General features: G+C 41.6%; 1 protein-coding gene across 1 annotated transcript in view; it reads right to left on the bottom strand.

Moving 5' to 3' along the window:
* Positions 1-23,603, bottom strand: part of LOC138260829 (ranaspumin-like) — a 62,112-nt gene extending 38,509 nt beyond the window's left edge. The window contains exons 1-6 of the mRNA XM_069209254.1: positions 23,502-23,603; positions 20,940-21,001; positions 20,133-20,198; positions 3,972-4,031; positions 3,622-3,675; positions 1,862-1,927 (exon numbers count right to left, since the gene is read on the bottom strand). Of these exons, the coding sequence (XP_069065355.1) occupies positions 1,862-1,927; positions 3,622-3,675; positions 3,972-4,031; positions 20,133-20,198; positions 20,940-21,001; positions 23,502-23,550 (357 nt within the window). The 5' untranslated portion in view covers positions 23,551-23,603. The remainder of the gene's footprint in view (positions 1-1,861; positions 1,928-3,621; positions 3,676-3,971; positions 4,032-20,132; positions 20,199-20,939; positions 21,002-23,501) is intronic.
* Between the last annotated feature and the right edge of the window lie 1,794 nt (positions 23,604-25,397).

Below are 25,397 nucleotides of genomic sequence, written 5' to 3'. Positions count from 1 at the left end.
ACTTTGGTTACACATTGTTATACACTTGCAATTGCAGTCTGTATAAGACTGGTGTGGGGCCTCTCAGAGTGGCACAATTGGTGGTGCAGCTCTGTGGGGGGCCCTCTTCAGGACCCATGTACTAGGTACTAGGTGTACCATTCACAAGGGACTTACAAAGGTGGCTGAAGTGTCAATCATAGTCCAATGTTGGGAAAAGAAATCTGGCCTTGGGAATCTGTTTAGCAGGTGCCCAGGGCACTCACAGTTTGAAATCACATCATTCTCCACGCATAAAATGGGGGTCTGCCAGGTCAAAAGAGGCAATTTCTTACAACAACCATAGCTTAAAAGTGAAATCTGAGGGAGGTTGGCAAAGACTGGCATCACCTTGGTGGCCACCTCCACATAAATCAGTTCAGGCAGACCTCATTTTATCTTCCATTTGTGGTTCTCCATTTACTTCTCCAATTACACTGAAATTAATATTGTCTAACTCTGAGAAATGGAAAGGATTTCTGCGCACACACAGGGTGGGTCATATTCCATCTTATAAATCTTTTTAGTTTGTGTAGCCCTATTTCAAGCAGAAAATATAAGCACTTTTTAAAAACTGAAAATGGTCGGACATTTAAATGGGAGAAACGAAAAAATAAGAAGTAGTATGTTTGATTTAAACTCAGCCACTGGTAATTATGTTGGGGCTCATTCCAGTTCACCATATTATTGTTCACTATGCCACTCTAAATACAGAGTCACCATATGTAGATCAGCATAGGTTCTGATTCTTGGTCATGAATGGTATCAAGCATGTCAACGGGTTCAGAATACCCTGTATTAGTAACCATTTTTTTAGTGTGGACAAAGTTGCAAGGATCAGCCACCTCTGGGAAAATTGCATAGGCTTACTTACTCCATTTTAATTTTTTGCTGATTTGTGAGGCACGGCATATCACTAAGGCCTCAAGACAAAGTCATGCATGTGCACCATGTATCTATCAGTGTGAAAAATACAGTTTTAGAAGGTTTCACCCCAAAACAATAAATCTGCTGACTCCAAATGAAGAAAACTTGAAGGATAAGGGTTATTACCTGGCATGATGGATGAGTGAAAGAGACTTCAGTGGGGTTGAATTTTCATCTTGAGAGAGATTATGAGGAGCAATTGTATGGACATATGTCTGGACAAGGACATAGGGTATACAGTTTGGCAGATGGGGTTACTCCGTAACAAACGTGAAGGATTCTGCTGTATTACGATTCCATTATATCCTATGGACATTGTAACACAGTGGACAGGATATCCCTCAGGTTTGTGGCAGAGTAACTCATCCGCCAAACTCTAAATCTGGCCATGTATTTGAACTGATAGCATTCCTTAATATGGAGCTATGGATGTCTTCCATTTTCAATGTGTTAATGGTATTATATTTTTGAGTGACTTCTAATGAGACTTCAAAACCCTTATGGTTTCATTTTCAAGGAACACCGTGGTATTTTAAGGGAGCCTTTCTTCGCTTACACAGTACAGTCGAGAATGCTAGCATGTTTGCACTGGTATTTAGTGGAGATATATCTTTATTAGGAAGTTAAAAGGTTAGTGATGAGGGAGGTGGTCCTGTAGACAGCCCATGCGTGCTCATTCTGGAGAAACCTTAGACATATACTATATATATTTATATTATGAGTCAACAATCTGTGCCTTTACAATGGGTTTCCAGGGACGGGGCCTGCCTTCTCTTTAACTTTGTTTGTATATTGTTTGCTTAAGATGGACCTTGTATTTCAAAGACTCCTGAAATGGTGTGTTTATGTGAGTGTGTCACACAATACATTGAAAAAGGCATATAACACAAATTCACCCCAACTGAATTAGCATTACCAGAAGATTTCTGACAGGGTCACGAAGTTGTTGCAGAGCCTTTCCAACTTTGGCTGCAATTTTCTCCTAGAAGAAAACAGACAAACTGTTAATGATTTGAGCCTGGATTGTCCTCAAATCCAAAAAGATTAAAAGTGCATTAGACTCACAAATGAAACACATAGGGATGCATCACAAAGCATTTCTGGCCTGGTCTATTAAATGTCCGTGAAAATATTTCTGGAAGTTCTTGGTGCAAACACCTTTTATCCCTGTCTTATAAAACACATTTCTATTGCTGGTACTGTGTGAGAAGAATATTTGTACATATCTGTTGTGCTGCATGTTCTAATGATGATGATTTGTTATTTTGTTGTTTGTGCTGCTGTGTTTTGTTCCTCTAGCATGACATTGTATTTTTGATGTGTTTTACTGTGTTGTATTCACCTTTGACTGTTGTATTGTTCTGATCCCTTTATGTGTCAGTTGTGTTGCCAATTTGGATTTGGGTTATGCCACTGTGCTATGTTTTGTTGTTTAGCTTAGCTACATCAGCACATTCTGCTACATTTCCAGCGAAAGGCGGAACACTCTTTTAAATTTCCAGTGTCAAACACCCATTTACCACTGTGTAAGTGGGAAAATACTTCTGCGGTTTAACTTTTTAACAGATCAGTTAGCTATCTTCATTTAGCACTGCTAGGGCTCACCTTATGACCATGGCAAAAAATATGATGGACAAAATGTTGGCTTTTACTAACATGAAAAACAGGGAGACGTATCAGCCTGGCGTCTTTCATAGAGACCCTCCACTCAAAAAATCTAAATGATCCTAAGCACTGACCACAACAATATGACATACTGATCCTGCTGAACTATTTGAAAGAGTTCAGAAGATTTAAGAAAGTCTAATGACAATCAACACATTGCTATTTTCACTGGAAACCATCTTGGTAGACAGGCGAAAAACCTCCAGGAACATCAAGCACATGTTCAGTTTCCTTATAGTCACTTTACCCAGTACTAGGCTCAAAAGAAAAAAATCAGACAATGGTCCTGGTTTAGATTTCATAGGATGGGTTACTCCATCACAAGGGTGACGGATATCCCATCTGCCGAAAGATAAAACTCAAGGACATAAATGGGATTTATATTTCGGTTGAAGGCATATCCGTCACCGCTGTGACAGAATAACCCAACCACCAAAATCTAAAATGAGGCCAATATTTGCACAAAGTGCTTGATTGTTGTGCCATTTTCATCAGGATGTGTGAGTAAACATTTACTTTGCTTGGTATATCATACCCACTCCATTACATCAGGTTATGCCCGGAGGTAAAGCTAGAGTAATGTTGTAGCTGACCTAACCCTGGGGTTAAACTTTTTGGGGTAGGGAGATAGGCTTTTCATCTGCACATAGCTGGTACTGCCTCATTAGTGTTATCAAAGAGCTACACTGGAGTGATGATAAAATCTTCAAGAGTATCCCACCCCCCTTCAAATATGCCCACTAAGTCCTGAACTAAGGTCCTTGTTGGAGACAAACATTCAAGTATTGTTCTGAGACTCTCAGGGGAGGCATAACCAGAGACAGACAACAAGAACTGTACTGATGTGAGACATCCCCAGAGATAGCCACTAAGTATTGTCCTGAGGTGCTCAGGGGAGATGTTACTGAAGACAGACAATTTGGATTAGGAACATATCTCTGAATCAGGGATAAGATGTGAACGGTAATTCTGGAATCAGACAACAGAACAAGCTAAAAATTAAGAACTTACCACTGTTGGATTTCCGCCTAACAGAAGGTGATCAACCACACATCCAGTGTCTTTCTGGAAATAATAAAACAATGCAAAATATTCTTATAACCATAAACATTGAAAATAAGCCAGTATTGGAAAATTGCATATGTTATATGCTGTATGTTGTGAATAGCTAAAACAATAAATACAAAGCTGTCATTACTGAGTCGACTTTAAAAGATCAAAGACTGTAAAACTTTCATTGATGTACTATTTCAATATTACAATACACTGAAATTATGTTCCTTTATTGGCAGTAGAAGATTACCCTCAAACACATCCAAAAATATAGCAGTTAATACAATATTAATTCAGCAACACTGTACCATGGTTTCTTTGACTTCAGCTAAAAGTTGTGTCCATTCTTCCAGGCTGCATTCATTGGTCTGGGGGAAATGTTCAGAAACTGGTTACAAATAGCATATACAGTTCATGTCTGAGTGAGATGAGAAGGCTGCAGTTAGGATATTTTACTCATAAAGGGCCACAATACTGACTGCCTGCTTGCATCTCTACCCTAAAGGTAGAGGCGTTCCAGTATCTCCAAGAGGGGCATCATTCCCTGACTCCAGCAGTGGCACACTCAATGGATAATATCAGTAGTAAAACACACAAGTGACAGGAAAAGCATCAAAGAATGAGCCATACATGACACATATAAAATCACATATTTACATTCAATATAAAATGACATTCAATTTGCTGAGTAAAATCATTTTCAAAATTATCAATTTAGTATCTATACATTGAGTTCAATATTTAATTATTATCATAACTGTAATACTTTGGCTCTTGTTTGCCAAGCCGCATGTAGAAAATTTGAGATGGAATAAAGCCGCACACAGACTTGATCACACATACATGTTCTTATAGCATCTTGGTAGTTCCTAAATCCCAGCACCAGGCAAAGTGGCTTAACCCATCTAGATCTTGGTCTTGTATAGTCCATGCAAAAAAACCTTAAAACATGTCCCTCTGTTTTCTGAAATTGGTGAAAAACAAGACACAGGGTACACTGAAATTCAGAGGGCATCAACATACACATAAAGGATACTATGAGAAGGATGCCAAATCTAAACTTTATGTACCAAGTTCTGGATGAGGAAGAATTCATATAATCCAAAAATGCTTTGAATATATAGTCACATTTCTGAGATAGAAAACAATTAGTCTATCTGCCTAGTGGTAGGGAGGTCTGTTGTTTCTCAGAGACCAAGTACCAGAACCTCTCTTTCACAATGTTGTAGGCTCTGGATGTAATAGATGAAGTCGAAGACTCACTCAACCCAAGATTTTCTAAACTATTTTTATGTGCATCAGCCAAAGTATCTTGAGCTCTTGTGGTTTTGAAATGACGTCATACAGCCGCTGCCTATATGGTTCTATCTCTTTACTCACAAGATTTGAAACCAATATAAAATGTGCCTTAAATTAGCATCTCTATCTATTGTTTTTAAGTCCCAGTCTAATCACAATGGCAATAGCGGGAGTTAGTGGGGAGTTATGGGGAAGTTTGAACCAGTATCTCACAAAATAATTTTTGGGTTTTCCCGAGGGACTCTGCAGCACTATGCCACCATAAATATGAACCATACATGGCAGAATTAACTGCCTTTGCTCTATAATCTTGAGAGACAAAAACACAGTGAAAGTTGTTGTGTGCTTTGCAAACCTGACTATTGCATATCCTCTATGTTTCAGTATCAATGTGCTTTTCTAAATTTGCGCAGGCCATGTTTGAGATTCGGAAAGTGTGATGTCAACATAATCGAACACCATCACTTTCTCCAAAAAGATCGCTCTCAGCCTCGTTTTAGTTCTGAAATTTCTATGGGGATTAAATTTAGTCTTCGGTGTGTTAATCTGCAAGACATCATTGCTACTAAAAGTGGCAAACCTCTGTACCAAAATTTGAAGCCCTTTCTGGGATCTACATATTAATAAAGAATCATCATCAGAGAGTAAACTAATGAAGAGGATATGGGTAAAAGCTAAAATCAGCCCTTCTAACATCTATCCTTTTGGACAGTTTGTTGTTTCTTCTGGAACACGGACCCACCTGTACTCACTAACACCTGCACTGCACCTACACAGAAGACTACAAACAACCAAGCACAACTCCACTTCATCCTGCTGAAAGCCTGCTCCTTATGTAAACACACCATGTAAATCTGGGACACCATCACCACCAACGACCCGAACATCGCCTTCATCTATGAAACATGGCAATCATTCTCCTCAGACCCAGACATTGCCACTGCTACCCCTGATGGCTATAACATAGTACACCGAGATCGCACCAACAAACATGGCGGGAGCATCGCCATCATCTTCAAGGAAACCATCCAATGCACCATCACCGACGATGATCTAACTGCAGACTGATACTAACACCAGGGGGTGAGGCAGCCTCGCATACAGGCGACCAGGACCACGCCCAGCCTTCTGCAACTCCATTGCCAACCTCACTGCCTACCTCACCATTGACTCCCTTCAGTGCTTCCTATTGGACAATCTCAATTTCCAGCTTAACAATCCCAGCGACACCAACTCCACTTCCCTCATGAAGAACCTCAGCAACATTGGCCTCACCCAACTTTTCACCAAACCCAGGCACAAAGCCGGATACACACTGGATGCCATCTTCACTTCTAGCAACAGATCATTTTCACCCATGTGACTGAATTCACCAGGACCGACCACGTTATCATCTGCTTCACCATCTCCATTTCCCAGAACACCACCTCAAAGCACCTTAGCACCCCCACCTAAGCTGTGACAAGGTAACTAAGACCCGATGGGCACAGGCCATAGGCACCACTAAACCCAAGCCCATGGAATACCTCCATCCCAACTAGGCTGTCAAAAACCTCTCCTCTCGGACCACCAAATGTTCCAACAGAGTCGCCCCAATGAAACCAACTAAACCCAACAATACAGCCAAGCCAGTGAGATGGTACACTTCAAATCTCCACATGTGACTTCCACCAACTTGAGAAACAATGCACGTGACCAACGTCCCCTCCAACAGAGTCACCTACAAGGCAACCTTCAACAACTACCACCACCATATCAAGACAGCAAAAAAAGCACAATGGATTTTCAACCTCAGAGCCATTGCTATTAGCAAGGAACCAACCCCTATCCTCAACACATCCATCTCCACGTCAACCTTCCCGGACGAATGGAAGCATGCAGAAGTCAGTCCCATCCTAAAGAAACCCTCTGATGACCCCAGCAACATCAAAAACTACAGACTGAGCTCCCTATTTCACTTCTCGGCCAATGTGCTTGAGAAAGCCATCATCCTACAGCTGACCGAATACCTTGAATGAAACCACCTTCTCGACACCTCACAATCAGGATTTAAGGCCAACCAAAACACGAAGATTGCACTGATTGACACCACAGACGATATCAGGACCCTCCTTGACCAAGGAGAGCCAGAATCTCTGATCTTTCTTGACCTCTCTGCAGTGTTCAATACACTCTCCAACAACACTCTCCTCAACAGACTCCACAACATAGGCATTCAATGGAATTCCCTTAAGTGGGTCACCTCTTTTCTCTCAGGCCTCATGCAGAGCATCCACCTTCTTTCCTTCACTTCTACACCCAAAATAAATCACCTGTGGTGTACCCCGGGATCCTCTCTCAGCCCAACCCTCTTCAACAACTACATGACCTCCTTCACAGACATAGTCAGATCGTAAGGATTCAATATAGTCTCCTTCTATGACAATACTCCAATAATCTCACTCATCGAAGACCCCCCACAGCGCCAAATCCAACTTCCGCAATGCCATGACCAACGTAGAAACATGGATCAAAAACAGTTCACTCAAACTAAACACCAACAAAACAGAATTCCTGATCTTTGTAAAGAACACCTCCATATGGGACCACAACTGGCGGGCAGCAGAATTCCGACCAATGCGATCTCCATCAGACCCCGCATGAAGCCTCAACATCATCCTAGACTGCCAACTATCCATGAATCTACAAGTAAACTAAGTCGCCTCCTTCTTCTTCTACATCTTCCATATGATCCGCTGAGTCTTCATATGGATCCCTACATATACCAAAAAGGCAGTCATGCATGCCCTGGTCATCAGCCACCTCAAGTATGGCAATGCTCTCTACACTCAAGTGTCCTCCCAGCTGCTTAAAACTCCAGACTCTTCAGAGCACTGCAGGCAGGCTCATCCTCAACCTCCCCAAGCACTGACGCATCACCCCACACCTCAGGAACCTCCACTGGCTCCCCATCCAGAAGAGATGCCAATTTAAAATCCTTACACTTGCATACAAAGATCTCCACAACCTATTCATGCCACATCAACCACTTCTACGTCCTAGCAAGACAACTAAGCTCCACCTTGCCAAACCTCTCACAAACCCCCTGCATCCATTGCAGCTGCAACAGAGGCAGCTCCTTCTCCTACACAGCAGCCAAGTCCAGCAATAGCCTGCTCCCACTCCTCTGAAAAGCTCCCTCCCTGGCAGACTTCAAAAGGAGACTCAAGACGTGGATTTTTGACAGAGGCATGGCACCCTCAGCACCCTAATACCCTTAGGGGTGATATCGCTGTGCTTTACAAATGTCATGATTGATTCATTGATTGATTGATTTTGCCGGACCAGAGCATAATTGTCTGTGTAAATCCTTCTTACAAAATCCAACAAGTCTGAAGAAACTTCTATCTCTGCAGGTACCCTCCATAGTTTAACTCTGGGCCCATGACCATGTTAAAAGCTGCCTGTAAATCGAAGAAGCAACATATAAGGTGCTCAGGCCAATGTCCACAGTCCTTCATTTAGTCCAAAATGAAGCAAAAGATCTATTCAACCATACTTGTCTTTGGTCTAAATCTGGCCTAGTATGAATTCAAAATCTCGTTTTCACTAATCCAGGTTATGAGCCTATTGAGAACAGGCTTGAAGAATATCTACTGCATATTATCAATCAAACTGATTGATTGCTAGTTGCCAGGTATATTACAACATCCTTGTATAAAAATTGGTAGTACTATTTTTGCACTCTTCCATGAGTTTGGTACCAGACCGCCTGTTCCTATGGTATTTGAGAGGGCATTTAAATAAGGTAACAACTGATAACATTTCAGAACATGTCAAAGTAATAGCAAAGGTAAAAGTGTTCTTTTGCTGGCCATAAAGAAATTCTATTTGAGCATTATGAGTGTCCGCTTCTAAATAATCACTATAAAGAGCTTTAAGATGCACAACCCATTCTTTTCACGGGATAGGAACTTCTTATCTCATAGCATTCTTATGCCCCCACTGCATTTATTGTGAACCAAAATGTTTCAACATATTTTTGTATGTATGTGAACATTGCTCCTTTGAAATTTTTTTGTAAGCCTTTCCTGTTAGTTCCTATTTACCTTTGCCCCCTCCCCTGCTTAATAGCAGTAACCAATAGGCTCTTAGTTGTCCAACAGTCACAATCAAACTACTACTGTCCCTGTTCTGATATCTTTCAAAAACGTTATTTCAGGTTATTGTGCCTACACAAGCATGGTAGAGGTAAATTACAAGTTCATAGAATGATATAATGACCATTGGGGTGCCATCTATATCCACCCACTTTACATACCTTCTATTGTTAGTGATAACTTATTCATTGCCTCCAGAGTTCCCAGTGTATGATAAATCATCAATCAAAGATACAGTTAAATGGAGGACCCAGGGTTATGGCCACTTTCATGTGACCATCATGTCAACCATTTCTTGCCTTAGGCATACATCAAGAAGTAAAAAATAATATTGCAACTATATGTGCCTCTCTGAGGGGAAATGGCCGTTGTAAGCCCATAGACCATATAATATTGTGAGCTCAACAAGTAGCAGTGCTGACCTGTTAAGTTCTGTCTTCAGAGGTGCAGTTAATTCCAGGATGCCCCAATAGGAATCCTCATCCTTTGCTAAATCTGTTACCAGCACACATGGTTCAAATGACACATTGAAGTCTCCCCAAATAATTATAAGACAATACTTGCTTAAAAAGGTTAAAAATCTATCAAGCAAACGTAAAGGTAGAGACTGGATACTTATTCATGCTTCTGCAGTATATTAGTGGTGTAACACAAAATGATAGAGCCCGCTGCAGAATGTGATGAGGGGCCCCTTAGCCTTATATATCTTAGAAATATTCAGGTTTAACCGGCTTTTGTTACACCCTGGGCATGATGGATCTTGCCTCCCCCCGCAACTGCAGAGGCTGTAGGGACTAATGCTACACCACTGCAATAGATATTAATTACGAAAAAAAAGTTTAATATTATTTAAAGCAAATGTAAGTTTGATCCCAGTATATTTATTAATTTGCCAGTTTGAATTTCACAGATTCATCAGCAACATAGAATTCAATACAGATAAAAGACAGGTGGGAAATACTAGATTAAAATGAATTAAAAAAACATCCAATGCTGACATTCCCAATCTCTATCACAGTGCAAGGTCCTCCTTGCTTTTCAAAAAGAAATCATCACTTCTCTTTGTGCTGCAGAATGTAGCACACATAGAAAGAAGAAACAACAACAAGAAATAAAATATATCTTCTCATTACGCCTGCCCTGGGGAGGTGGAAGATTTTGACATATTCCCAGGTTTATGTCCTTGTAAAATCAGGGAATGCATCAAAACCCATGGAAGTTGTGTGGAAAAACACAATGCAACGCTCATTTAACGCCCCCCTGGTGCAGATTAAGGCAAGCAGTGACTTGTGCTTCCTTGCCTTACTCCAGTATCTATGAGGCCAGAAAAAGCCAAGCAAAGTGGTTTTGCATGGCTTCATAGATATGGATCACAGTCTGTGCTGCCGGAGCGTCCAAAAAGGTGACTCCATGGTTGAGCAGGGGGTTGTAAATATGTGCCTCCAAGGGGTTTATTCTTACCAACCATGCAGTATAGAAAAAGCTGAAGTCATGGATCACAATCATTGGGATTGTATTTGCTCTACAACCCTCAAGGACTCCCAATACTGCTTAAGCCAAAATGACAACGATAAGCATTTAATACATTTTAACTGCAGATAGCTATACACAGGTCAAAAAAAGAAAGAATGGGTTCAACATTTTCTTGACCTAAATTACAAGCAGAGCATGTACCTTGGTTAAACTTTAGGTTTAACCAATATATTGTGAGAGAGGCCAGAGGAAGTGTACCCTGCCTTAACTGGATGTGCAATTTCCTAGATAGAGGTGATAAAAACAAATCTAGGAATTCCTCAAAATAAAAATCAACCTTCATATTTATAAAAGTGTCCGTTAAACTCCCCCAAGATGGAGTGTTCACTCTTCTGTTCAGGACATCTTCTAAAATATTTTTTTTACAATTAGGCGTGTACTAGGGGTAATGGAGGTTAGAATCTCCCATGGCTCTCTCAAGGCTAGATTATTTATCCAATCTTGTATGTACTTTAGCCAGGGGATATTTAACACCTGGGTTCTACTGATCACATTGCGAAGTCTAGCTCTGTGGTGAGCTAGTATTTTGATAGACCACACTTAAATCCAGTACAAGTCGGGTTTCAATCTGGTGTGTTCATTTATCTCCTGAACACCTAGGTCTAAATGCAAGTGGAAGAGAGGACAGCTCTGTGGGAGCCTTAGTAAGGAATGCATAAAGGAACTCTCTGGTGGTAAAAGAGCTTCAACTCCACAATGGCCCCACATTTCGGATCAATTAATCACAGGACTAACAGCCTGAGCTCTACAAACCTTTAGTATGGGGGGTTCTGGGTAATTTTTACAATCCCTAAAGAACTTGACAATGGCGGTTGCCCTACGCTTTAAACAACACCTGTTTTCTCAATTTGCTCACCCCACCTGTCCTTAACAGACAGTCCTATACCTGGTTAACCAAAGTTGTTGAATTTTCCTATAATTAGTACCCATTCGTATTATCTACTTGCGTGCATCCTTAACATTAAAAGTCATTAGTTTCATTTTTAAGGCATTTAATTCAGAGCCATTAGTCCCACAAAACTGGCTAAATCTCTCAATCAAAGTAAGGAGGCCTTTCTGTGTTTTTGAAATCAAAATTCTATCATCAACAAAAAATAATGCTTGGATTTTCAGTCCATCCATCATTGTAGAGACATTTTGAGAGGCGGATATTGTTGGTGCCAAAACACAACCCTGTTGGACCCCTTGATTGATTTCTATTTTCTTTGCAAGTTCTCTATTAGGGTCACTACAGGCCCATGCGAAGTTGCCAGTGTATAACCACCTAGTTACCATGTCTAGCAGAATCTCCATATCACTATGAACCTGCCAAAGCTTGGCCATTTGGACTGTATCAAATACCGCTTGCAAATCAACAAAGATGATGTATAGGCTACCCTTCCCCATATTCACGGTCTTACACCTAATCAGTTGAATTAAGAAGGCCTGGTCTATCATGCTAGTTTTTGATCTAAAGCCTGCTTGGAGGTGGCTTATCATTGAGTACACAGAGATTCAGGATATAGGCTTATCCAGACCTGCTTGCAGAGTATGTTTTGCACGTTGTCTATTAAACTGGTGGGTTGATAGTTTCCTAGATCTTTGTGAGACCATGTTTTGTGGGCCATGAGGGCTGCTGCATTGTCAGCTAGGGAAAAATTAAGTATTTGTTTAGTGTTAGATGGTGATTGATCAGAGGATTGCCCACAGAAGATGGAGCAAGAAAATTCTTAATATTCCTTGGAGTAAAGCGCTCTGAAGTGAGCCAACGGCTCACCAGCTAGCACAAACGCCTCTTGCTTATTATGCCCCTCTTGCCTCCATGGGTGTCCAGATGCAAGAACTGCTTAGAATTTTTATCCTTGGCTTTTTGCACCAATTTGTCCATGAAGTATATCCCAAAGTATCTTAGCCACCCACAGAGCTTTTCTTTGTGTAATCCAGCTGTCTTTATTAATTCTCTTCTTCCCAGTATCTCTGAAGAGCAGTAAACGTTTCCAGATATCACAATGTAGGGAGTTTCTCAGACACATGCCCAAACCACCAGAAACCTGGCTGCACTTGAATATTCATCTGCAACTTGGAAGTTTCCATAGTCCAACCTATAAGCACTATCAGTAGCTCATAGTTCATAGAATAAACAGAAAACAAAGCTACTTGTAAAATGTTCTCAATCTTTATGTGACAGTTTTGATTGTAAGCCGACAACGTTCCATCTTATCATAGTGATGTAAAATGTCCTCAATCTTAATGTAACCGTTTTGATTTTAAACTGACAACGTTCCAGTTTATCATAATGATGTTTCTAGGTTTTACACATTGAGAGACCACTATGGCTTTTAATCTGCTCACTTTATTATCCAGCATAATATCAACAGTATCAACGTTGCCCACACTAGACTGAACAAAAGGAGTACCGTTAATGGTTGAGGGGTTATAAATATATTTAATCTCAAAATATAAACTTGGACATACCACATGGTCAGCATGGGGTGCAATAATCTGAGGCTAAGGGTGTAGAAGAGTTACCCATTAATTTAGACACCATTTTCGAGTCACAGGATTGATTTCCTTGAAATAAATCATTAATAGTACGTACTTCCCAACTGCGGTACGGCTAATACATTAGATATGGACATTATTAGATGTGGTAATCCCCTTCCTTATAAGTCAGTGTGCTCCACCTGGGACCTGTTCTACGGTGTCAGCAGTTGGACATGAGTGTTTCAAAGCATTCTTTGGTGAGGGAGTTTGTCACTTTTGGTGGCCATTTTAAATTGCAGGATCGGTCCTCAGGCCACGCGTGACTAATCCCTTAGCTAATCTAGGGTAGGCAAGGTTCATCTTGATATAATCCCAACCTCCACTAGGGTGTGGATAGTGTTTCACACCAATTATGTCCGATTAAATGATTGAAAACCTCATTCTTCAACTAAACTTGCTTAAGGGCCTTAATAATATAGACCTCACTCTCAGAGGCATTGCTAGCTCTAGGTGTGTGAATCCAAATGAGGGGAGATAAATCTCAATTAAAACTGTTAACATTCCTCAAGATCCTTTCATTATTAGTGCATAAAAAAATGGGTCTTAGCGATCATGGGCCATTTCAATGGGTTTATAGGTGTGTAATGCAGTTGTGCCCTGAGGGGTCATAAATATTTGATACATTTCTACCATTTCCATCACCAGAGACTTTTCATTGTTAGCATCTAATTCAAGTATCATGTTTGGTATTGATGCTACCCACTATTCCTCTCTCATTTGTATAAAGCACATGTTCTGCTGTGCTAGCTTTCTCAGTCATCATTCTCTGGCTATGTAAAGCTCTATCTATACTAGGCACAGAAGTATTAAGGCATTTGCTATTACTGATATCAATTGTAGATTGGACATTCAATATTAAGCCTGGGGTCTGACTACAAAATAAATAAATCAACATCACCATAGTTTGCTTTAAGTCAGCTCTTTTTTTTCTAAAGGCTTGTCAAGTTCTCCAACTTCTATGGAGGACTAGAGTATGTAGTTTTGGCATGGGGCTGAATCCTTAACTGTGGGTTTTTTGCACTCTTCATTCTGCAAAGGTGAAAACCTGTTAGTACAAACGATGTATGGGACTAGAGATAGACAGCCTCCACATCTGATTAAATTGTCTTTGGGCCCTCTGTAGACTGGTTGTAATCATTTGTCATGGGCTAGTTCTGTCAAGGTTTGCTTAGTTAGAGGTTGAGATGGAAGGGCTTTGGGGACTCTAATTTTCAAATATCTTTGTCAGCCATCACACAATGCTCATTCAACAACCATTCTGCCTCCTTGAGTAAATTATCTATAACCTCCGCTACAGATTGTTCTGCAGTGTGTTTATTTGTCTTTTTCCTGCTCCTGAAGATCCTGAGGGTGAAGGTTGTTTTGCTTTTTACCGTAGCTGCAGAACCAGTTACAGTCACAATCACAGAAACTGCACCAAGAACACAGATTTAGGGGAAGAAACCTGTTATAGTAGAGGTGGGGGAATCAAACAGTACCTTATGGAGCAAATATCATCCATTGTTAAGTAGATGTAATGACACATTCAAGGGAGCTATCCCTCCCCCCCTGCGCTCCCTTATCCTGGCTTTGACAGGGGCAGGCAGGCCCTTGACCCTGCCTTTTGTACAGGTGTAGCCATGGCACTGCAGGTGCATCAATGTGTAGGAGGCTGGCCTGGTGTGCAGTGGGTACTTATGGTATTTACACCTTATACCAGGTCCAGAAATCCCTTATTGGTGTAGTGTAGTCAGTGTCTAAAAAACAGGCTCTCTAGAGGTAGTTGTGGATGAGCAGCCAAGCCTTATATAGGAGACGTGCAAAGCTCATGCAATACCACTGTTTTAACACTTAGTACTTACACACATGAAAGAGAACACTCAGTGTTACAAAAATAAGGGTACTTTATTTTGGTGGCACAAATACCAAAAATACCATAGAGTCTATACTCTCCTAAGTAATACACAAATATATACACTAGTATGCAGAAATAGGCCAAAACAATTGTTAGAAAACAAAGCAAATAGTGAAAATCACAATAGTTAGAAATGGGCCTGGGGTAGCACAAACCATATACTAAGAAAGTGGAATGCACAAGTCAGTCCCCCACCTAGGAAAGTATAGTGTGTAGAGGGGAGCTGGGAGTACTAGGAAAGGCCAAAGGTAAGTACCACGACCCAACCCAGCGACCAGGAAAACAGGAGTAAATCACAGTTTCCCAGAACACACAGAGAAGTAAAGAAGAATATTGCAAATCCCAGAAGAAACTGCAAGCCACCAATAGTGGATTCCTGGACCAAAGGACCTGTGGAAAATGGGGACCAAGTCCAAGAACCACAGGAAAGTCCAGGAAGGGCAGGAGACTGTACCAATCTGGATGAAGTGGCAAAAGGTGAACCACCGGTGAAAAGAAGAGTCAGCACTGCACCCAAGAAGATGAAGTTGGTTTCCTGGAGGCTGCAGGTGATGTCCAACGCCTGATGGAGGATTGCCGTCAGGTTTGTGTCATCGGAGTCCGCAAACAAGCTTTAGCACACTCAAAGCTTGCTGTGAGTGGACCAGGAAGGACCAGTTGGACTCCACCCAGGAGAGGGAGTCAGAGGGGGCCCTCAACAACACAGAGAGTCCACAGAAGACCAGGCAGCACCCACAGAAGTCCCACAGGACTGGTACAAGAAAGTCACAGATGAGGCCCATGCAGCACCACAAAAAAGGCTCCCACGCCGCCAGAGAAACACTCAGGGAGCTGTGTGTCGCAGGAAGGAGTGCTGGGGCTGGAGCTTCAAGTTGTACAAAGATCTTGAAGGAAGAATACCAAGGAGCATTGGCAGCTGCAAATGACACAGTGCATGGGGGTCCTGTCCTACGTGGTCAGGAAAGGGCTTACCTTCACCCAAGTTGGACAGTTGGAATAGAGGACGGTCGGGACCAATTCAGTCTACAACCTGTGATGCAGGATCCATGCAGCTCAGCAGGGGAGGGGATACAGGCAGCCGGTTGTCATGGCAGTTGGTGCCTGCAGAAGCAGGGGAATGACTCCTTCACTCCAAGGGAGATTCCTTCTGATGCAGGCTGAAGACGAACTGTCCTCAGAGGATGCACGACTAGGGAAATGTTGCAGTTGCTGAAAGACCCCAGAGATCCAATGTTGCAGAAGGCGTCTTGCTTCTTTGTTGCAGCTTGTAGGGTCCTGAAGAGTCCAGATGCAGTTTCTTCAGTCAGAAGTAGAGGGTGCAAAGGATGCCTGCTGGAGTCTTGCAATCCGAATCTGAAAACACCCAAAGGGCAGACCCTAAATAACCTTGAAAGGAGGATTGGTCACCTAGCTGAGTGACCACCTATCAGGATGGGGCTCTGACGTCACCTGCTGGCACTGGCCAATCAGATGCTCCCAGAGTTCCCTGTCAATCTTGATTCCAAGATGACAAAACCCAGGGACCCTCTGGAGAAGGTCTAAGCACCATCCCGGGATGTGATGGACAGGGGAGTGGTCACTCTCCTTTCCTTTGCCCAGTTTCGCGCCAGAGCAGGGACTCGGTGTCCCTGAACCGGTGTGGACTGGTTTATGCAAGGAGGGCACCAAGTGTGCCATTCAAAGCATTTCCAGTGGCCTGGGAGGATATTCCTCCACTGCCTGCAACACATATTTTCAAAGGGAAAGGGTGTAACACCCCTCTCCCAAAGGAAATCCTTTGTTCTTCCTTCCTGGGCTCGAGCTTCTCAAGCAACAGGAGGGGAGAAACCTGTCTGGGAGGTGGCAGTATCTTGGGCTGCCTGGAATCCCTCAGAAGGCTGTAATGGCAATATTGGGAATCCTCTAAGGCACTCCCAGAGTGCATGGAGTCATACAACCAAAGCTTGCAAAAGCCTTGGGGTATGATTCCAACAGTACATGTGTAAAGTGGCGTCCCGGAACTCATAAAGTCCTAGAAAATGGACCTGGAGTTCGTGGGGGCATCTCTGCTAGTGTTGGGGTACCCTCACACACAGGTACTTTGCACCCTGCCCTCTGGGCTGGAAGGCCTGCCATAGGGGTGACTTATAAGTAACCTTGTGTAGTGAAAAGTGGCAGAGAAAGGGTGTTTGCACCTTTTCACGCAGGCCGCAGGCTGCAGTGGCAGTCTTGCAGAACCCTTTGCTTGGGCTCTTTATTGGTGACAAAATATATGCAGTAGCCCATTGGGATCCCCTGGAACACCAATGCCCTGGGTACCTAGGCACCATGCACTAGGGACTTCTAATGGGACACCAGTGTGCCAATTGTGGGTGAAATACAGTGATACCAGTTACCAACAACTACATTTAGGGGAGAGAGCATCACTACAGAGGTCCTGGTTAGCAGGATCCCAGTAGACACAGTCAAACACACTGACAAACAGGCCAAAAGTGGGGGTAGCCAAGGTAGAACGAGGCAACTTTCCTACACAATAGCAATATAGTCATTGGCAAAGGGTGGTGGGGCTTGGAGCCCAACTGTGCAGCTTCTCACATCATGGGATGCAGAGATGTCAATTGTATTATATCGCGCTGGAGGGCTCACCTCCTCAGGTGCCTGGCAAAGAATGATGGGAATTGGGGCCCTTAGTACAGCTTCTCGCATTAAAGAATGATCATTTCGTCTGTAGCAAAAGTATTGCAAATTTAATTATGAAGCAAAGCGCCTGTGGTTCTTTTGTGGCTATTCACAATAAATTCTGAACATCAATTCTTTAAAGCGATCATAGTTGTGAATATGTGTGTATTATTTCATTTTATATAAGGTCATCAACATGTTTTACTGTTATGAATTAATAGGGAAAATCTTGCCAACCCTCCACAGAAACAGTTAAAGAGTTTTTTAATCAGTTCTGGGTTCTGAGGAGGGTTCACAGTTGGTTATCATTCATGAGCTCAAAATAATAACATTTGCTATTGGATTCATAAATTGATTTTAAAATGGTGAAGTGTCAGGCATCCATTGGTTCGCTCGGATATGCAGGGTATACTATCTGATTCACACTAACATCAGTGTTTTACAGATTTGTGAATAACTATACATATGTTAAATAATGTAGTTCACATTGTGAACAGAGTAAACAGATTAATGGATCCGTATGTTTAGTTGCAGGAAACACATTCTGGTAGAGGGGCACAGAGTTACAGCCACTGAGTTGTAGGGTCCAAACAATTATTGTTTTTGACTGCTAGGGTACATCATTTCTAAGGCACTGGTTTTTAGAGTACATAAAGTGGGAGACGCCCTACTGTGGGAAAACTGGAATTGTGTGCAATGGGGTGTAGAACACACAGAATGGCCAGAATTCAGATGCAAGGCACTAAGGGGCTGATTCTAACCCCGGCGGCGGCGGGAGCACCGCCGACAGGCCGGCGGTGCCCCGCAGGGCATTCTGACCGCGGCGCTTTGGCCGCGGTCAGAAAGGGTAAACCGGCAGTCTCCCGCCGGTTTACCGCTGCCCTCAGAATCCCCCATGGCGGCGCAGCTTGCTGCGCCGCCATGGGGGATTCTGACCCCCCCTACCGCCATCCTGTTCATGGCGGGAAAGCCGCCATGAACAGGATGGCGGTAGGGGGGGTCGCGGGGCCCCTGGGGGCCCCTGCCGTGCCCATGCCAATGGCATGGGCACGGCAGGGGCCCCCGTAAGAGGGCCCCGCAAGGTATTTCAGTGTCTGCCTTGCAGACACTGAAATACGCGACGGGTGCTACTGCACCCGTCGCACCTTCCCACTCCGCCGGCTCGATTACGAGCCGGCATCCTCGTGGGAAGGGAGTTTTTCCCTGGGCTGGCGGGCGGTCTTTTGGAGACCGCCCGCCAGCCCAGGGAAAAACTCATAATACCCTCCGCGGTCTTCTGACCGCGGAGCGGTATTATGGGGGCGGAATTCTGGCGGGCGGCCTCTGCCGCCCGCCAGAATTAGAATCACCCCCTAAATGTGGTTAGCGATAAGGTATCTGGCACACCCAGCTGTGCAGTGAGTTTCAGGGCACACAAAAGGAACAGAGGATGAAGAGTGGTGAAAGGAACTCCAGGTGGTAAACAGTGAGATATAGGGGACACAGCATGGAAAATAATTTGGCAGAGGTTACACAAAGTGACACATAATTCAGTGTAGGTCAGACTTGTGGACTCCAACCCCTAAAATGAAAGTCCATGGTTTTGGAGCACTTGGTGCTTTGAAAGGAGACTTCACAAGGGAGACTTATGTGAAGACAATTATTCACCGTTGAGTAGAATTGAATAGAACTGAAGAAATTTTTGAGCATACTAGGTGGAATTTTGTTCATGTGGAAAGTGATAAGGCATAGATATCAGGATAACTCATCTGAAAGCAGTGATGTGATTTTGGAATTTTGGCTGAAAGAATGCCAGAGGTAATTATACTAATCACGGTTGTTACTAATTGCTAATCCTGCCAGTCTAGCATTTTATAGGGCTGAAATAACAATTAGTAATAGAATCCAGTGTGCTAAGGGTACTCCATTTTTTTCTCTTGGGATGACAGAAGTTTGAATGGACAAGATGTAATTCAAGCTGTTGAACTAAAATGCACACAACATTTTTTTATGAAAAGGAATCAACTCAGTGATGTAACACATCACTAATTAATGAGCTTACGATAATGATTATTATTGTCAGAGGAATTACTTAGGCACCAAGAAACATTTGATTATTCAATATTGAAAGAATACCGGATGTGGGAAGGAGCACTCAGGAAGTGGGCACTGATGTGGTTCTTTCATTGTAAGTTAGGTATTCCAGACAGGGCTATCATGGAAGACTAACAACCATTACAGAGAAAGGTAATGACATGTAGTGTGGATTCCTCTGTGGGAAGCATTTCCTCAGAGAGACAGTGATATATATATATATATATATATGTAAATGTCCCCAGAGACACTGAAACCTCTGAGTGGAGACAGCACAGTTCCAGAGGAGCTGTTCATGGAAATAGTGAACAGTAACTATGAATCAAAATGTGAGAAGAGAATATCTTTACCTTGCAGTTTTTGTAAGAGCAGAAAAGGTTTTGTAGGGCAGCCAGAAGGTTTTTCACATCTTCTTTCTAAAAGAGAATTTAAAAAAAATATGTAAAAGTAGTTTATTTATCATGCATTAGTCATCTGGTCTATATGGATTTCTCTACTGGGTCCCATAGGGATGCATAGTGCCATACTATATAACGTAGTCTTTGATGTTAAATCCAAGGATCATCACTAATGCATCATTCTGATGTCTAAATTATGAATGTCTGAATAACATTATTGGGGATGGAGTTAATGTGTCAATGTGTGTTAATATGATGCTTAAGTGTCTCTGTGTGCATCTTTGTAGCATATCCCGACTACACCTTTTTTCATAAACTTTTTTTATTAGAATTTCAATATACAACAGAATTCAAAATTAAACAGTGACATTTCCTATATGAAGCAAGCATATGTGACACATTAGGTAAAATACGTCCTTCCTAAAACTTTTAAAGGGTTTACACTTTATATGGACATCTACATCAAAATCTCACTTTTGAGAATGTTGTATTAGGACACATATCCTCATTTTCAGTGAATGTTATTCATTGAAGTTACTCTTAGCAAATGTGATAGCACTTTATAGGCTTCGCTGAACACTCCCTTCTTTGCATGGAGCTACTTATAAAATGATCTCTCGAACAGTTCAGAACTTAAAATCTCACAAAAATTGATCCTGATAGAAGCTACAAATTAGTTAACACACAATACACTAATTTAAAATGTTTACTTTTTTCAAGTATTGCTATCAGCAACACCTTTTAAATGGTGGAACTTACCAGAATTGTTTCAAGACAGTTTGTGTTGGGGACATTACCACCACTGGGTGGGCGTACATGACCTGAAACAATAATAAAAGCGTGTAAGTGCCTCTCTCAGAAATATGCTGCAGTGTGGGATAAAGCCAATTACATTTTTTGCAAGCACGTTATATATTTTCCTTTCACCTACACTGTCTCAGATACTGCTTTGGATATACTTTAAAACAATACAGACAATACATTGTTCAATATCAAGATCACGTTGAAGCAGTAAAGTTATAAAAGTCCCACACCTCTAAGTAATCTTTGGTCATTACCAGTAATGACCAAAGATTACTTAGTAGGACAAGTGGGTAATTGCCATATTGGCCATAAGATTGTTATGTCCAAATAGAATGAGCCTAAATTATACAACAGAGCATCTCCATTGGCCAGACATAAAATCTATGAACTATCCCACACTACATTAAAAAATATGGGATTCTGACACTATTCTTCAATCTCTCCATTTCCACTTTATGGGTTTAGGAATGACTGAACACCAAATTTACTATTCTAAAGACTTAACATTCAGCTGAAAACATTGTACTAAGTGCACAAAGCATGTGTAACTGGATCACAGAGCTACTTCTGTGTTACCAACAGTGACACAATAACTTGTAAGAGATCATTTCAGTGATTTCCTTCTAATATGATTTTGATTAGATTTTTATTTTTAGTGCATGCATTTACTTTGAGGTCCTCAGTCATTATTACAAGACACTTTATGCTATGAACTGTACTATCCTCGGTTTGATTAACATAATCATGACCACCATGTTGGCGAACAAAACCTAGAACAAAAATATAAACACAAGACTTCAGTCTACAATGTGTTGCTACTGGTATTGTTCAAATACTCGAACGCAAATAGATTTGTGTAGTCAACAAAATATATTTTTCTTTTCACACATTCACTCACTTACTTTTAGAATTGATGTATCAATCTTTATATACACACATTGGTCCAGAATATAAACAGCATTATCCTTCTAAAAGCATTAGAGGTCAAGTCATAACATCAGTTGGTCGGCTTAAAACATTCTTTATAACACACACATTATTTTGAAAACAATGTATGTAACAGTTAGCTGCTAAAGCTATTCTAAATGTAAAAAGGATGCATGATTGAATAGAAGTGATACTTCTATAGAGCCTGTAGTGATAACATATTCTGTAGGAGATCATTTGAGTGATTTGCTTCTGAACTACAGTTCATATCATAATTATCGGGGAATGGACACTGTGTATGCAGATCATTCGTTTTGATTCCATAAAGTACCACAACATTTTTGGAATTATTCCTGTTTATTGTCCATAAAATATTATTGAATTTGTTTGAAATTGGTAACATGGAACTCAGTTGGAAACTCCACTTTCAGTGAAATCCTGTGTAACAAGGGCTGCGAGAGTTAATAACAAGCTTGAGGGGTAAGAAGTAAGCCTAATGATAAAAGCAGCTGTTCGCCATGGATATACTATCCATTATCAGTTCTAGGATCACTTTAGCATCCTTATAGAATTAGTAATAATCAATTCAGTATATTGGAGGTTTGGCTTTATAGAGCATGTGGACCTTTCGTCATATAATCAGATTCAAATTTATTGGCTCAGAAATTGGTATATGTGCCTTTTTGGGGCCTTATGTTTATTGGGTTTCTATGCAAGTTAGTTATGAATCTGCCATTAGCCCTTTCAATACTAAATACTTTCTTCATGAACACATGCAACCCTTTCGTGGATATCGATTCACCAAAATACTAGATATAAAGTGACATCACACACCTTCTAATCCCTGACATCGGACGTTTGACTTCTCATCCTACCTTTTGCCCTTGATCTCCCTCTTATTTGCTATTGGTGGCGTCAGGGCAAGGAGCTAGGCTTAAAATGTCTGTACGGGCTTAGAAATGTATACTAATCCTGACTGCCGCCTTCGGACAGACTTCACCAAAGAACTGTCTACTTGGAATAACTCTCCCCAGGCTGTGATATATGTTTCTTGGTGCATTGCGTCACCTCTAAACAGAACGCTGCAGAATACGGACAAACACAGTCTGTTCCGGTCTGGATGCAGTTATGATAATTATACCGTGCCGTCATTTTCTGACAGGTTTCAAGAAAATCTGCTGCCTGTTTGAAATTTAGAAAGTAACTCCTGGAAATGGGAAATAAACTGCAAACCTTCTCCTCCAAATACCTGCAGCATGTGGAACCCTTTCTCTCTGGGCGCAACCCTTGACAGTTCACCCCCAATGCACCAGACACTGGCAGCAAGCCTGAACTACAGGGAGCTGTACTGGTGAACATGTAATGCTATGGGTGGTGTGAATCTCAGTATCCCCCGCTTACTATGTTTCAAATTCCCATCATTCAACTTGCATGACGCCACTTCCTTGGAAGTTCAATAAATCTACTCTGTTAGGAACTGCAGGCGTGGGAGGTGAAAGAAGGTGCCAGTTAACACATTAACAGACAATTAAATGCAGACCATCGTTTAATTATCATTACAAAGCACTCTGTAAAATATAAGTTAGTTACCATAGCAAGTGCTAACGCCCACCAGCAGGAACACCACAGCAATCTTCATGACTGAGAGATGAGATGATATTGAGTATTTGGCAGCAATACTCTGTTCCAACTCTTGGTGAATCCATCAATGCAGGGCACCTACATTTATACTGGAAGCATCACCTCTGAGTCCTCCCAGAACACCACACCATAGATCAAATGACCACTTTATCAGATTCAATCTTGCCAATGCGCTCAAGTGAGGATAACTTAAAAGGTGCCTGTTTCACTAACTTTTGTTCCCTTTTCAACTAGGAAACCTCAGGTGTGACTTTCGTGTCTATATTTGTTGTTCCCTGTGGAAAAAGCACTTATGCATAAGGAATAACAGATTATTCGTCAAAGAAGGAATTAAATCTAAAAACAAACAGACATGGTATTATTTTTCTCTTTCTACCCCCCTGTTTTCTTAAGTAATCAATTGCATTAGCAGCTAATGTACGTGGGATGGTGTGTGTTTTTCTACTTTCCGGGATTGTTATTTGTTAGGGATTAAGCATACATTTTCTGCAGCAAAATCATTGGAAAGGATTCACTAGCTTCCCCAAACCCACCACACTTAACCAGCCTTAGTGTCTAAAAGTCTCTTGCAGCAAGGACTTCTCTCTGGATAAACTATTTCAATCATTCTGTCTGAATTATGCCGGATGTAGTGACATATGTTTTGTTCGATTTACTTTAGAAACTGCCCCTTCCTTAGGGCTAGATTGGAAGCCCCAATAGCTGTGATCTGCTACTCAATACATATTTAAATACATCATAGTATGTCACAAGATATGAGAGTGTTATTTCCTGCAGCAGCAAACCATGTGCCCCTCAAAGACCAACTGCATTCATTAATACAAAAGAGGATATCTTCTGACCATTTGCTTAATCCCATACTTAGAAATCATTGATTCTCATGTGGGATTTTATGGCAAGAACTGAAATAAGCATTATTGTATTTCTGATCATACCAGAAAAGAAAAACATGACTACTTGACAATATAAAATGCACAGATTTCACGAAAGTAATTTGCCTGGGCACTTATGCTTAGATCAGGCATTTAGAGACTCCCTTACCTCAATTTAACTACGTTCACATGGCAGCTCCTGTTTCCTTCACTTTTTAGTGATTAAATATATTTGTTTTTTAACTTTATTTTGCACTGCTACTTACTTGCACAACCTCTTCATCCACGTCTGGATACCTCTGCTTCATTCTCATACTTGCCATCCATTCTTACCTGTCCTAGTAACACACTCCCACCCTGTCATATTTCATGGCTTCTTTTGAGACATTTCACTGGGTCTTTCCAACCGTCTCTCTTTGTTTGCTGAATTTTACTAAAGCATGCAGGACAAGCTTGATTGCTGACCAGCATCAACTTGGGAGACCACATATTTTTGGTAGCACTTAGACTCTTCTTCCAGGGCCACCTCATAATCTATGTTTGAGAAACCAGAGCTTTTTGCTGTGTTCCCCCACTTTTTGCCCCCACTTTTGACTACTATATGCTGGTTTCCTGACTCTGAGGGTGCCCTGAGCTCTGCTAACCAGACCCAGGGCCTGGTCTCTGATTAAAGGTATATGCAAAGTAGTCATAATTATAACTGGCATGACAACCTACCTGTACATTCCTAGTATTTAGTAGGGTGTGTAGGTTTAGAGGCCCAGCAGATTTAATGCACTTAGTGTGCACTGCTGTGTGCCCTGCTGTCACTTTAAAAGCCAGCCTTGTTAGCAGGCTGATTTTAAAGTAAATTTATATACAAATTCGACTTTGGAATTAAAGTACTTCCAAAGTTTCAAACTACCTTATTCCATTCAGCATATATGTCACCCCTAAGGTCTCCTCTAGGTGCCCCAGGGACAGGGTGCCTTGT

This window comes from Pleurodeles waltl, chromosome 10 (genome assembly GCF_031143425.1).
Source record: "Pleurodeles waltl isolate 20211129_DDA chromosome 10, aPleWal1.hap1.20221129, whole genome shotgun sequence".
Taxonomy (NCBI): Eukaryota; Metazoa; Chordata; class Amphibia; order Caudata; family Salamandridae; genus Pleurodeles; species Pleurodeles waltl.
Note: the sequence above shows the minus strand (reverse complement) of the source record. Positions and strands in the feature narration are given on the sequence as shown.